General features: G+C 33.0%; 2 protein-coding genes across 2 annotated transcripts; both read right to left on the reverse strand.

Annotated features, from left to right (window-relative positions):
* Positions 1 to 4,214: 4,214 nt before the first annotated feature.
* Positions 4,215 to 10,205, reverse strand: LOC105367831 (uncharacterized). The gene is made up of 11 exons (XM_011506648.1): positions 10,029 to 10,205; positions 9,747 to 9,934; positions 9,371 to 9,624; positions 8,005 to 8,465; positions 7,480 to 7,676; positions 7,188 to 7,298; positions 6,939 to 7,001; positions 6,570 to 6,839; positions 6,111 to 6,252; positions 5,325 to 5,739; positions 4,215 to 4,691 (listed from the first exon to the last, which is right to left on the reverse strand). Exons 3-10 carry the CDS (start codon positions 9,480 to 9,482, stop codon positions 5,368 to 5,370), a joined length of 1,728 nt encoding a protein of 575 aa, XP_011504950.1. The 5' UTR covers positions 9,483 to 9,624; positions 9,747 to 9,934; positions 10,029 to 10,205; the 3' UTR covers positions 4,215 to 4,691; positions 5,325 to 5,367.
* Positions 10,206 to 10,593: 388 nt separating this feature from the next.
* Positions 10,594 to 12,656, reverse strand: LOC105367832 (uncharacterized protein C16C10.8). The gene is made up of 4 exons (XM_011506650.1): positions 12,480 to 12,656; positions 11,914 to 12,106; positions 11,201 to 11,562; positions 10,594 to 11,125 (listed from the first exon to the last, which is right to left on the reverse strand). The coding sequence occupies exons 2-4, from the start codon at positions 12,036 to 12,038 to the stop codon at positions 10,707 to 10,709; spliced, it is 906 nt and encodes a 301-aa protein (XP_011504952.1). The 5' UTR covers positions 12,039 to 12,106; positions 12,480 to 12,656; the 3' UTR covers positions 10,594 to 10,706.
* Between the last annotated feature and the right edge of the window lie 678 nt (positions 12,657 to 13,334).

The following is a 13,334-nucleotide window of genomic DNA, read 5'->3' on the forward strand; positions in this document are numbered from 1 at the left end:
CCGGTCGATCCGTTCAACATTATTACACATAGCGCTTGAAATACCGTATGCAGTATCAAAATGTTTAAATTGCTCATGAAACCACTGCGTGTCGTACTTGTCACAACGTATTTATTTATAAAATTATAATCCGCGTATGTACGCATAGAGCGAAACGTCGAGCACATTTCTGCTTCAAAGCGACTCATTCAAGAAAGCCTTATAGTCCTCGGTTAAATCCCTTATTCCTTACCATTCGTTACGATACCATGAAATGATAATAAATTTAAATATTATAATCTTAATGAAACGAAATTTACCAAAATCAATGACGTTCCAATGAATAGGGTCAAGTTTTGGACATAATTTATTGGTGTAGCTGGAGCGAAAGTGATTGCATTACCAAATAGTTTTGAAAAAAATTACGACTAGTTTCGGACAAGAAATAAACCCTCTTTCGATGCGATGGGACTGTAGAAGAGACGAGGAAAAGCGGAGGTCCCGAGCCTCCGTAGCTCCTCCGTAGTCATTCCAGCGTGAGAACAGACGAGTTTCCAGTTGATCCGCTCTCGATCGCTGTACCTTGGACAATAAAACCGGTTGTGTGCATCTAATATACCTCTTTAGCCTAATTATTTATCTCCTCCTCACACCCCCACATCCCGACTTTTAATCGTCAGTTAGCATAATTCGTAAAAAGCAACATCAAAAACTGTATCATTTGAAAAATAAAATAAAACGCCAAATTGACGTCGAATAGCCTTGTTTCAATTGCCATACTTAACTATAATGCCATATTTTTCAAAATTATTTTCTACAGTAATCACAAATTTACATAGGATATTCTCCAAGGTAAGCCTACCTTAATAACCTGTTATTTCAAAAATTTATATATCCGAGTTCGCATAGTTATTAACTAAAAAAAAAAATGTACATATATACATATATATATATATATATATATATATATATATATATATATATCTAGATATATAGATATATAATAATAATAATAATAATAAATAAATAAATAAATAAATAAAATTACGTTTAAATGGTTTTTTTCCAATCGATTCTCAGTTATTTTTAGGATAATAAAGTCAATTTTCCTTTTTAAGTTGTTAAGCAAAATAATAATGTACAATAATAATACGTTTGACAGAGTAATGTAATTTTATTTTTTTTTTTTTTTTTTTTTTTTAAATTTAAATTTTCACCAGTGGCTGGAGCTATCTTAAAACTTTACTTACTACTACATTTAATAGACTTAAATTTAGAAATTTCTATTTATATTAATTTAGACGAAAGAGAAAAGTCATTTTTATATGAAGCAGGTATATTTTGAAATATGTATCATCTATTTAAGGGATTTGAATATAACCTGAATATTAGATTTTACAATTCATGAGATTAGTGTGTTACATATCTTGTTGAATAATACAAGTTAAAAACTTTTGTATAAAATTGTGAATCGGATTATCATAATCAGCGCCGATATAAAGAATACATTTTTATCAGGCGAAAAAAATTTTTTACAAAAATACTTAATAATAAAGCGGACTATGAAAATATAAACCTTGGATTATGATTGCGTCAATAAATATTGATTAATAAAAAATGTTATTAAATATTAATGAGCAAATTTCAATATTATAAATGGACATAAGTGTCGGTAAATTAAAAACAGTTATTATACGTATTATATTTACGCATGGGGTGCGCGTATTTTATATTTTTTCTTCACTCGTCGAGGCAACTTTGAAAAACTTTCATAATAAAGAGTTTAAGGCTAAACAATTAAGGAGCGAAAATTATTCATAAAATTGACACAAAAATGTCTTATTCCCTGTGACGTATATTGGCTAATGAACAGTATAATATTGTTGTTGAAAAAATTGATCTTTAGGAAATTTCCAGACTAAATAAGAACTATCTTGGTTGGATTAAGAAATGGTGCGAATGTTAAAAGAAAAAAAAAAAAAAAAAAAAAAAAAAAAACGTTTAAAAAAAAAAAGAATGAAGAAATAAACAACTTCACCAGTGCAAATATAAGGAAAATAATACTTATTTTACCTCGTTTATTGACATTGCTCGAGGTACGCTATCTATTTATTCTTTACATAACTTCTATAAAATTAGATTAAATCATTAATTAAATTGTTCAATTTATAATGTAATTCAATTTATAATTTATATTTATTTCTCGTATGTTTTAACTTACTTAATCATAATAATTGTTTTTGTTTGTGCTGTTCTATTATAAAATAGCAAAAGAAAATGATTTATGTAGTACTAATGATAATTTTTGAATATTGTAATTTTTCAGTATTAATAATAGTATTTCAGCTCTAATTAAACAAATTAATCATTATAGTTTTGTTAAATGCATTTAGCGATCTAATGCCTTAATGGCTAACATTTAATTTCTTATAATTTGAATGTAATAATTAGTAAATAATAATTTGTTATTAGAACAATTTTTGAAAAAATTGCAACATTGTTTCAAATAGCGAGAATAATATTTATCTTTTTTTTTTCTTCTTCTTTTCTTTTATATAAACTATAGTTTGCGTAAATAGTAAAATGAACAAGTTTAAATATCAAAAGTACAATTATAATTCATAAATTCATTGATAAAATTAATATTGATATAAATTGAATTGATACGAATAGAGATACAATTAATTATAATATTATAAGTGTTTAGATTGGTATTTGTGCATTTTGTGTGCACGTTTGAAGTAAATTAGAAGCCAAGATTTTTTTACAACAATCGAATTGTAAAAGAGTAATCTTTCGAATTATAAACGTAAAAAACATTTAATTTCGTCTGCAGTACATTAATTGCATTAATTTAATATTTAATACTTATAATGTTAAGAAACTAATTTATGCCGAGTAAAATAATATTGAAATACTTTGCATGAAAAATTTATAATTTTAATTAGGAAACGCATTTATGCTTCGATGTAATTAAAAGATATATTTAACGTAGCTGCAGTGCCATCATTTATTTCAATATCTTACACTCGATCACCACGTGCACTCTACAAATCTCAGCTCATTGGTGCTCGCATATGCGCGAAACATTACAATATTATTATCTCGTACTTATCTTTCACGCAGATGTGTGATCGCTAATTGGGTCATGCGAGATTCGATATAATAATTTTACGAAGAAAATGACGTGTCGCATACTGATATTGTCGATTTCAAGTCCCACTTCATTAGTGGGACTAACCAACGATATTACGATATTAGACATTAATATGGAAAAATGTCATGGATATCATAAGTATGGATAAAATGTCATGTGCACATTACGGTAACTAAAACGCTAAAGGTTCTTGAAACTTTAGAGCCTAATTGAATATTGAAAGTTCAGTGTTGAGTATTAAAAATCAAGTGCAGCTAGGTGGAAAATTCAGGTGATGTTGAAAACTTTTTGTCAAACGATGTGGAAATCTGAATAAAAAAATTAATTTTATTTAAAACACCTTAGTCGCTTGTTTGAATGTCGTAATATTTAGCAATATTTATCAATCAAATTAATTTATCAAAACACTCGTATGTACAATTAAAGAAAGATTTTAGATTTAATTTGAATTTATGTTTACGTGATAAATCGTGCGACGATATTAGATGAAAATCAATGGAAGCCTCTATTACGCGTCTGATAGTAATTGCTGTGTCATCGCTTTATAGATTAATTTTACAAATTAATTATACAAGCGATACTTTCTACTATCCAATATGATATTGGGAAAACCAGATGAAAATTTTCAACTTAAAGTATCGTTGAATTAGCTTCTATTATGCATCTAATGATGAAAGATCTAATAGACTCCTAATGATCTATTGGTTTTCAAATGCGGTATTCGTCATCTGGATTACTTATATTAGCAATCAAAAAATCATAGAAAATAAATTAAATAAATTGCAGGCTTTTCGAACGTATAATTCAATATTGTTCGATAACATGTATGAATGAGATATTTTTAACGAAGAGAGGAGAATGTTATCAAGACTAAAAAAGAAAAAAAAAAAAAAAAAAAGAACATAAGCGAGGAAAAAGTAGATAATTGATTTTAATCAGATTGTCGATTGAAAAATCGAGAATCATATAATATTTACAAGTTTATCCAAGGATTTGTGTTATCAAATTATTATCCAAATTACTTATCCACGTCTAATATAAGAAATAAGCATTTATACACACATTTTGTCTATTTATATGCAAATGTTAATTTAATTATCAATGTTTGACAGCGTTAATTTCTTGAAGGAACAAAAATACAGTGATTTAATAATATAACATATTTTCCTTCCTTTCACGCAAGTTTCTGTAGAATACTTATATGTAACTTACAAAAACATTCTCGTCTTATGTAAGGGACAAATTTTGTAAATAATACTAAAATTTATGTGTAATTACAGTACATAAGTTGATATTAATTTAGTTGACTAATTATTCGTTCTACATATTTTATCGCGTATTCTCTCGCAATAATTTAACACAAAACAGTGAATTACAAAAATTTAAATAAATTTTCACTACAATCAGAAAATATCATAAAACACAAAATTTCGCTCGAAGAAGTTTCTCCAACTATTTTACCAGCTCTCACTTACATTATCAATGTTCTTTGATATAATTTTTGGTGTTAATATACAATAGGATGAACAAACACTTTTCTACATATGAAATATACCTGCAAACATATAAAATAGTTTAAATTAATATAAATGCAAAAGGCCTCCTGCTATTTCCATTATAAATGCAACAATTTCGCTTCATCATAAATAAGCTAAGTACACTTATAAAAGGCTATATATAATAAGCCTTAAAGCAATTTATTAATCGTATTATTTTATGGAATAGTATAAATATTCTAGATGTATAAAGTTTAATGGAAAAGAAACAAATACTTACTTAAAAAAAAACAACAAAATAAATAAATAAATAAATAAATGTGGAATGTTAAGAAGACGATGAACCTAGTGCGTTTTCCATTATAGCGATAGTGCATCTTTTAATATATTCCGATAGTTACAGGATTTAAGGGGAAAATTGCGGTTGCCCAACAGAGTATTGATCAACGTAATTTTACATTACGACCTTAATTAAGTCTACGGCGCCGTTCCTCATCACATTGTAAAATACAATAATCTTCTGAAATTAGTATCTTAATTCAGACATGTCAATATTGTTGCCAATACTAATAGAGAAGCGAGACAGCAAACACGCCTGTTCTTAATAATACTAATTCTGTTTAATACAGCATTGGACAAGCACAAACGATCCCCCGTAAGTTGTAAATTGAAAAAATTCGACATTAGCATACATTTTCGGGGATTTGATTTGCTGAGCCGAGACTGGAGTCTGGCTCACTGTAGGATGTAGCTCTTGTAGCTGCGGACGGTACGTAGTTTCTTCTTAATAGCAGTAATGAGATCCGACGGCTGCAGGACAACAGACACGTCACGTCCCCGGGCGTTCATGCGTTCGCGCGCGCATCCCTCGTAAATATTCACTGGACGGTTATTAACTTCCGTCAGCATCCAGTTGACCGTCGTGCCGACGTCTGTGCTCGGATCCGCAGGATTCGCAAAGGCTGAGAGCCCGAGAATCTGGGCACTCGTCGAGACGGAAAGGATTTCGTTTGCGGGGCCGACCTCGAGACCAAAATTTTCGGATTCTGTTCGACGGGTCAGGGTCGTGACGCGTCCGTGCGGTAATCTTCTAACTATCATTTCCACCTGATATATAAATGAATAGAAGTGAAGTACATTTGATGATCGGTAATGCCCAATTTTTATTCTTAATGTCTATAATATTTGAAAAACGGCACAATAGAATATTCACAGCCACATCAAATTCTATGGATTAAAAATGTGGCTTCCTTTAAAATAAGCACGAATTAATCATTTTTTAATTGATACGGTTACTTTCAACAAATTATTATTTTTTTTTTTTTTTTTTTTTTTGTTTGAAAATTTTTCTTCTTTACCGATAGTCTGCATATGCTTTCCTTTCTCGATAAGAATAATTAATGCCATAACCAAATTAATGAAAAATATTAACATGGGCTATATTATTTATGTAATGTTGTAAATGTAAATTTACTTACACGAGGATATGTATAATTTTTTAATATATCTCTGACTGAACTTGCGCCATTTAATGAAATTCCGGCTATGCTTAATACTAAATCTCCAATGTGTAATACATTGTAGAGTAAAGGATGCTCCTTCTGCTTCCACCCTCCTATCCTGCAATTGAAAAATTAAAATTATCGTGTGATTCATGATGTTTCAATGTTTACTTGAAGCAATATAATTGTAAGAAAATATTTTGTTGAACTTTATTAAAGTAAAAACAAAAACCTGTAAATTTTAATTAGACGTTAGATTATGTGGCGGCAACTATGTTCTCAATGCCGTATATTATCGTCATCGAAATCTCGCACATTCACGGCGTCAAAGCCAACACTCGAGATATTCGTAAGAATAAGGTAAATAATAAAGAATATAATCGGAAATACTCGTGCAAGTCATAATAATATTAAGAAAATAGAACGAGCGCGAACCAGACAGCGCCGAAGCAGTCGACGAAAGCGATCCCGTCCTTGCAATCCCGCCTGCCCAACTTGAGTCGCACACCAGCCGGATGACTCATCTCCTTGCGTAGCTGTAGCACCTGATGCTCCCGCAAAGTTAACTGGGTCCGCGCTTGACGGACTTGACTACCGCTAGCTATGCTGTTGGTGCTAGCGGTGCTAGCGGTGCTGGCCGTGCTGGCCGTGCTGGCGATACTGGCGGTACTGGCGGTACTCGCGGTAATGGCGGTAATGGCGGTACTGGCGGTGCTGGCGGTGCTGGCGGTGCTGGCGGTGCTGGAGACGCTGGCGAAATTGGCAAAGTTGGCCGATGTCGACGCTGCGCCGCTAGCACCCATCTCCGTGCTACGGCATTGGATGAGAACGGCGTACTGCTCGCCCTCGTCGCTCGAACTCTGCGATCTGGAAGGATTCCAGAGCTGAACGTTACTCTCCTAAATCTGCTTGAGTGGCCTTGAAAAAGTAACGTATCCGAGCAGGCAGGAATACGCGTAAAGACTACTAGTTATAGCTACTTGTGCCGTTTAAATGCTATTAGAAAAAGTCGTGAGATTCCGATGATATGTCAAACGCAAGGGAGATATTCACCTGCTGGTAGATGCGTTGCTCGCCCTCGCAGATTCTACGTTCTGCGGATAAGTCGACGATGCAAGAAAAACACTCTCGTAGCTAGAATTGCCATCGGTACTGGCATTACTAGTTACCATACCCGTAGCCGTAACCGTAGCCGTAGCCGTAGACGTAGACGTAGCCGTAGCCGTAGCCGTAGCCGTAGCCGTAGCCGTAGCCGTTGCCGTAGCCAGTGCACCCGCACCCAATGCCGGTGCCGTTGTCGATGTCCGCCGTTGCCGTTGCCGTAGCCAGTGCACCCGCACCCAATGCCGGTGCCGTTGTCGATGTCGACGCTGCGCTGCTCGGTAATCGAGGACTAGGTGGTACCGGTGGGGCTGAGCGCGTCGGCAGTCTCGTGCTCGTCCTTCTTTCCTCCGTGGCCATGTCATCGAAGGTGAAGACGGTTGGTGCACTAGAAGTCGATGGCGACGACGAGCTCGAAGCTGCTCGCGCGTTCAAGGCTCCCTGAGCACAACATTAACACGCATTGGTACTTTCTCTTCATTTACCAATCGCTAGTGAAAACTGTATATTTAAGAAGCTGGAGCCGTGCTTTGGCTGTCGATAATAATATTGGTTTCGTGTGTTAATATTATAATTTGATCGAACTTGCCAGTAAAAATCGGAGGATTGCGTTAAAGGGAAATAGCGAAATTCTGAATAATATCAAATAAATAATCGGAGTCGTTAATTGAGTATGAAAGAAAAGCAAAAAGTAAGGAGAAACAAGAGGTAGGATATCGAGGGAGCATTAATTATAATAACGAGGCTGAAGAACCGAGGGCGGCCTCACCAGGTTTGGTGGTGGTGGCAGTGGACTCGTGGGATCTCTCGTGGCTATCCTTTCGGGGCCCTTCGAGTACAGGTTTTCCTTGGGTCGGAGGACCTTCATGTCGGTGAGCTTCCTCGTGACGACCTGCACCCAATCGAGCATAGCTTGATAAGTCGGTGCAGCGAGACGCAATATTCGATCGTCGCTGAAGTTCACGCAGAACTCGTAGTCGTTCTTGGAGGTGGCGCAGAGCGTTGGCGAGAGGTGCAAGGCGTTCCTCAATGATTGGCTCCATAATGGGACGTGGGAACTGGCTTGCTTCTGGTCGAGGAAACCCTCGAAGCGGGGCTCGGCATCGTCGTGAACGCAAAATGCCACCCAGCACCGTAACGTGTCCTTGTCGGGTTTGTGGCCTGTGTCGGTGCGTCGAAGCCAGCCGTTCTTATGGATCTCTCGAAAAAGCACCGGAGCACCACCACCAGCTGGCAATTTACAAAAATCGATGAAAATTCATATTCACGTATGCGATTATTTTGCAAATTCAAACGAAGGTAGAATTGTTATGAATGTTGTAAGTTGCCACAATTTCCTTTGATATTCCAAATATAGATAGGCACATTATAAATTATAGGGATATTGTGTTTGTTTACTCATCCACTATTATTCCATTGTAACGTTTAAATAAACATTAAGTACAAACACGTTTTCATAAGGAAAACAAATTTATTATAATTAATTTTAATAATTATTCCCCTCCGTATAAAATGCGGGAAATAAATTATACAAACACCATATGGAGTTTGATATCGTTCAATTTTCAGTAGTTTAAATTTTAATCAAATAATTTGAGAGGAATATTACAGGATGCGAGGGATTTTCTATATGCAAATACAATTCTTCGTAAAGATAATTTTAATCAAAGGAAATGCCATTTATTGTTTAGCATTGAATGATTTGCTTCTGTTCTATTAAACAAACCTTATACAATGCTAATTTAAAACAAACAACTTATTTGAAACAAAATTCAAAACTTTTTAAAATGATATTACGATATGTAATATTGTTAAAATAATCTATGAAATTTCTAATTGTTTGTAAATATTTGTAGAATTTTTTAACATATATATATATATATATATATATATATATATATATATATATACATATTGATAGTAAAATACAAAAGCTATACGGTAAGAAATTAAATTTAAAAAATAAAATTATAACGAAATGGATAATTATCGTATAAGATATAATTTTACATGATTCTATAATTTTTTTTTAATATTAATATTTTTATTAATGGTACAAATAAGAAAAAGAATTAAGAGAAATTTTGATCGGCGTGCAAAACGTATACTTGACACGTATAATTATAATAGATCACCTTCGTTAGCGGATGAGACAGCTTGAGCATCAGAGTTGGATCCACCGTCTCCACGAGATCTATCATCCGACGTTCTTGCCATTTCTGTTAACAATCTAACGGCTTGTAGCATTTTGATAATAAAGAAAATCTATGTAGTATTTCAGTTTTCTTCCAGTCTTCCGCTGCTCAAAGTCTAATATCATTTTATAAAAGATCGTAGCCTCTTTGGCTGAAATGGTATTTGCATCGAGAGCATGTAATATGCAACCGATCTAAAATAAAAATATAAAAATTATATATCTCAACAATATCGAAATTCGCATCAATTAAATGAACAATATTGTTAATGTCTATTGCTAGCTGGCCAATTAAATATATACTATTATTTATTTACTTAAATTCATTGTTTGCTGACATTTATAGTCTTTTTTCGGTTGATAAAATTATTATAGCAACAGCTGCTCCAATGGTAGGGAATATTTCCCAACACAAACAATATTCACTATGCAAGTTAAGTAATTTTGTTTGTATATTTGGACTAAAATGGTGCGCTTTATTCCGATAACACATAATCTAGTTTCTCTTTAATAGAAAATAAAGCCAATGAATAAAAATATAAACAAACACAACGACAACAAAATCGTGATTTTGGTTAAACTTTGTTTTTTTCTCTTACATTTACTTTGCAGCACAATCTCGATAATGTATTATGTAATAGTTTGTAGAAACCCACACAACATTCGCAAAATATTAAGCACAATTATAAAGAGAGGGTAACTGCATAACGTTATAAAAACTCGTTGGGTTTTCTATATTAGGAAAAGAAGAAATACAATATTAAATTGACAAATCCCTGTAGCCATGTTGAGTAAAATTTCAGCGGGAAATTCAATTTTTTCTTAAATTAAAACTCGTCCTGTACAAATACGTTTTTCCACTTAGTATTCGCGCGATAAAAGTGATTGTATTTCTATTGTTAATCATTGATAAAAGAAAGAAGAAAAAAAATTACTAATGAATTTCGAAGTCTTATTATTATAAATTCTTGGCAACTGGGATAACTATATATATATATATATTTTTTTTTTTTTTTTTTTTTTTTAAATTATTTACAAAAACTTTTGTTTCTTTAGTGAGCAAAAATTAGCAAAACCAATCAACATTGAATTTTTATATACTTACGGAAGATTTTACATTAGGAGCAATTACAAGGTAGATAATAATTATTATGTACTATGTACTAGATTAACAACATAAAAAAATTGATTTTATTTCTAACGAAATATATTGTATCTTACAAAATTCGTACGAGAATTCTTAAAGGTAATAATTTAGCAGTATGAACTAATATAACTTATAACAATTTAACTTTGTCGTCGTCGATTAAAATACCAGATACTTTGATAAGTTTCTTTTCAAATTTCGAAGTTGCTTTCTCCAATGTAGCGTCTGGAAAGTCAGCCAAATACTGAGCTACAACTTTTTTTCGAAGCTTTTTTAAGGAAATTTTACCTTTTATCGCAACAGTATCTAAAATGACATTCTTCCAACTAAATTTACTAACACTATCTTCGGTAATATTATTCTCCGTCACTGTATTAATTACATTATTTTTACTTCTTTTATCACTTTGATGATTGTTTTCATTCTCATCGGTTTCTAATAACCTCTTTTTAGACTTTTTACTATTTTTTTTCTCTGTTAAATCTTCTGCATTGTCATTTTCTTTAAAAATATTAGAATTATTTTGATTCTCTTCCACGATCACATTTTCTAAAAGAGAAAATTATATCAAACACATACGATTGGTATTGAATTTTTTATTTTCATAAATTTACAAATACTTACGTTTTTCAAGTTTTTGTATGTCGTCGTTTACATCGGCTGTTGCTTCCTTAAAAGCATTTTCCATTATATCCCAAACGCTTTCAACTACCGACATATTAGCTCTGTTACTGGTCATACTTCGAATGAAATTCATGAATTTTGGTTTCTTTCTAGGAATATTATCGTACTTTGATATCGAGCTCAAAATATTTCTCTCCGATACCGTCAAATGTTTAGAATTGTTTAATACATTTTGAACAATATTTAACCAGGCTTGCTGCTTCCTTTCTCCTTTATTTGAATTTTTTGTCGGTACGTAATCTTTGCCGCCATAACGTTCGTTTTCGCTGACACATTTAGTATGGGCAACGTATTCCTGGTCGCTATCAAAATATTTATTCAAATTAACATTTAAATTAACGTTCCCCAATATTAAAGCCAATAAAATTGATAGCTTTGCTCTGAATTTCTTTATTATTAATTTAAAATTGCCGGATAGTATATTCCAATGTTTCATCCACATATAACAATTTAAACTTTAAGAGAAAATTTGAGAAATAACCGATTGAAATAATGGAAACAATGCTTCTTCATAGGACGATGCATTGGAATTAAAAAAAAAAAAAATGGATAATAAAATAAAATTTTGTTTTTAATATTAATATCGTGTGCATCGTTGAAGGTAGTTGGAAGATTTTTATTTTCATAAAATAGTCATTCGTCTCTTGACTTACCGAAAATCTTTGAGACAATCCACACAAGTGACAAACACAGGATTACGACATTGAAACTGATAATGTTTGGCAACCTTTGGTTTTTGAAGCGAATCACCACAATTGTTACACGTAAAGACAACCATAATTCATCGATCGAACTCGCTCCAATACTTAATGCCTAAGTACTTTTATTTGGTAACTTTTCTCCAAACTTTAATCTAATAACAATTGTTCAATTAAACACATCGCTTATAATATTGATTATAATATAAATAAAAATTTCATAATTTTTCGATAACAAAATTTTTCATGCAATCTACTCGTACATGGACCCGATTTGTTAAAAGAATATAGCAATACATAATACTCGGAAGGGAAACTATTGAAAAAAATCATTTGCATTATTTGAAATAAATGATGGTTCAGAACCATAACCTAATATTGAAATGTAAGATTGTAAAGTTATCCAAGTGATTCGCGCAATTAATGGCTTAACAAATTTACAATAACATTACTATTATAACGGGATTAAAATTTAATATACTCGTCGGAATTATTATTTTTATAAAATAAAGAAATATTACTGATTTTCAATTCAAGATCCACGTGATCATTCCCATGCACATAACAACTTGCCGAGCCGCAAACCAAAAGCATATTCGTGCAAATACAACGGCGCTGTGTATTTATGCGACAATACAACCTAATCGGACATCGCCTACTCGCGTTCCATAAGCATATCGTGAAAGAGCGCTATTTTTTATTTTTTTTTTTAAATCTATAGAGACACATGATTTGGATGATCGCAAGTAAATTAAATAATAAGCAAAAGGGTAAATGAGCGAATTTATGGAGAGAGAAAAGGAGGCCGTAACAAACTACGAGGCATTATTCCTCTTTAATACAGCGTATTCTTAGCGGCAATCACGCAGTAGGTGAATGGGAGTGGATGGGAGTGGATGGAGGGTAACAGGGATGGGGAGAGAGAGAGAGAGAGAGAGAGAGAGTGAGAGGGAGGGGGGAGGGGGTTTGCAATGGTAAAAAAAAGCTCGAAAGCCCCAGGATTCTTACATCGCCTCAGATCTCAATAAATATCTCCGTAACTTTTATTGTCCCTTTATAATGAACGCGAGATCCTCGCGTTGCGGCAACCTTATTCTTTTTATCTTCGGAAAAATTACGGGCTAGGCCGAGATAGGCTCGATGAGTATATTTTCCTATTTATATTAGACTTGAGGATTTAGCGTATGAGCGGACGAGCGGCTAAAGCGGCTAAAGCGGCCCCGCATAGCAAACCTAACGTGTCGGCTTGTAATCCTCGAATTTTGGGACTCAGGAGAAGCGAAAAGAAGATGAAAGAAGGTGAGAGCGGTGAGTGGCGAGTGGTGATGTATATAAGACACCCCACCACATGATATGCGCTTTTCGAGCCACGTAGT

The sequence above is a fragment of the Ceratosolen solmsi genome, unplaced genomic scaffold (genome assembly GCF_000503995.2).
Source record: "Ceratosolen solmsi marchali unplaced genomic scaffold, CerSol_1.0 scaffold6, whole genome shotgun sequence".
In the NCBI taxonomy this organism is placed as follows: Eukaryota; Metazoa; Arthropoda; class Insecta; order Hymenoptera; family Agaonidae; genus Ceratosolen; species Ceratosolen solmsi.

Excerpts from the sequence above, each read along its gene's own strand:
- LOC105367831 (XM_011506648.1), bottom strand. The coding sequence starts at position 9,482 with ATGCTACAAGCCGTTAGATTGTTAACAGAAATGGCAAGAACGTCGGAT. Across the intron at positions 6,840-6,938 it reads ATCCAATGCCGTAGCACGGA|TACCGCCATTACCGCCATTA; the intron begins GATGGGTGCTAG and ends CAGCACCGCCAG. Across the intron at positions 5,740-6,110 it reads AAAATTATACATATCCTCGT|GTGGAAATGATAGTTAGAAG; the intron begins GTAAGTAAATTT and ends TTTATATATCAG.
- LOC105367832 (XM_011506650.1), bottom strand. The coding sequence starts at position 12,038 with ATGGTTGTCTTTACGTGTAACAATTGTGGTGATTCGCTTCAAAAACCA. Across the intron at positions 11,563-11,913 it reads GATTGTCTCAAAGATTTTCG|CGACCAGGAATACGTTGCCC; the intron begins GTAAGTCAAGAG and ends ATATTTTGATAG. Across the intron at positions 11,126-11,200 it reads CATACAAAAACTTGAAAAAC|AAAATGTGATCGTGGAAGAG; the intron begins GTAAGTATTTGT and ends TTTCTCTTTTAG.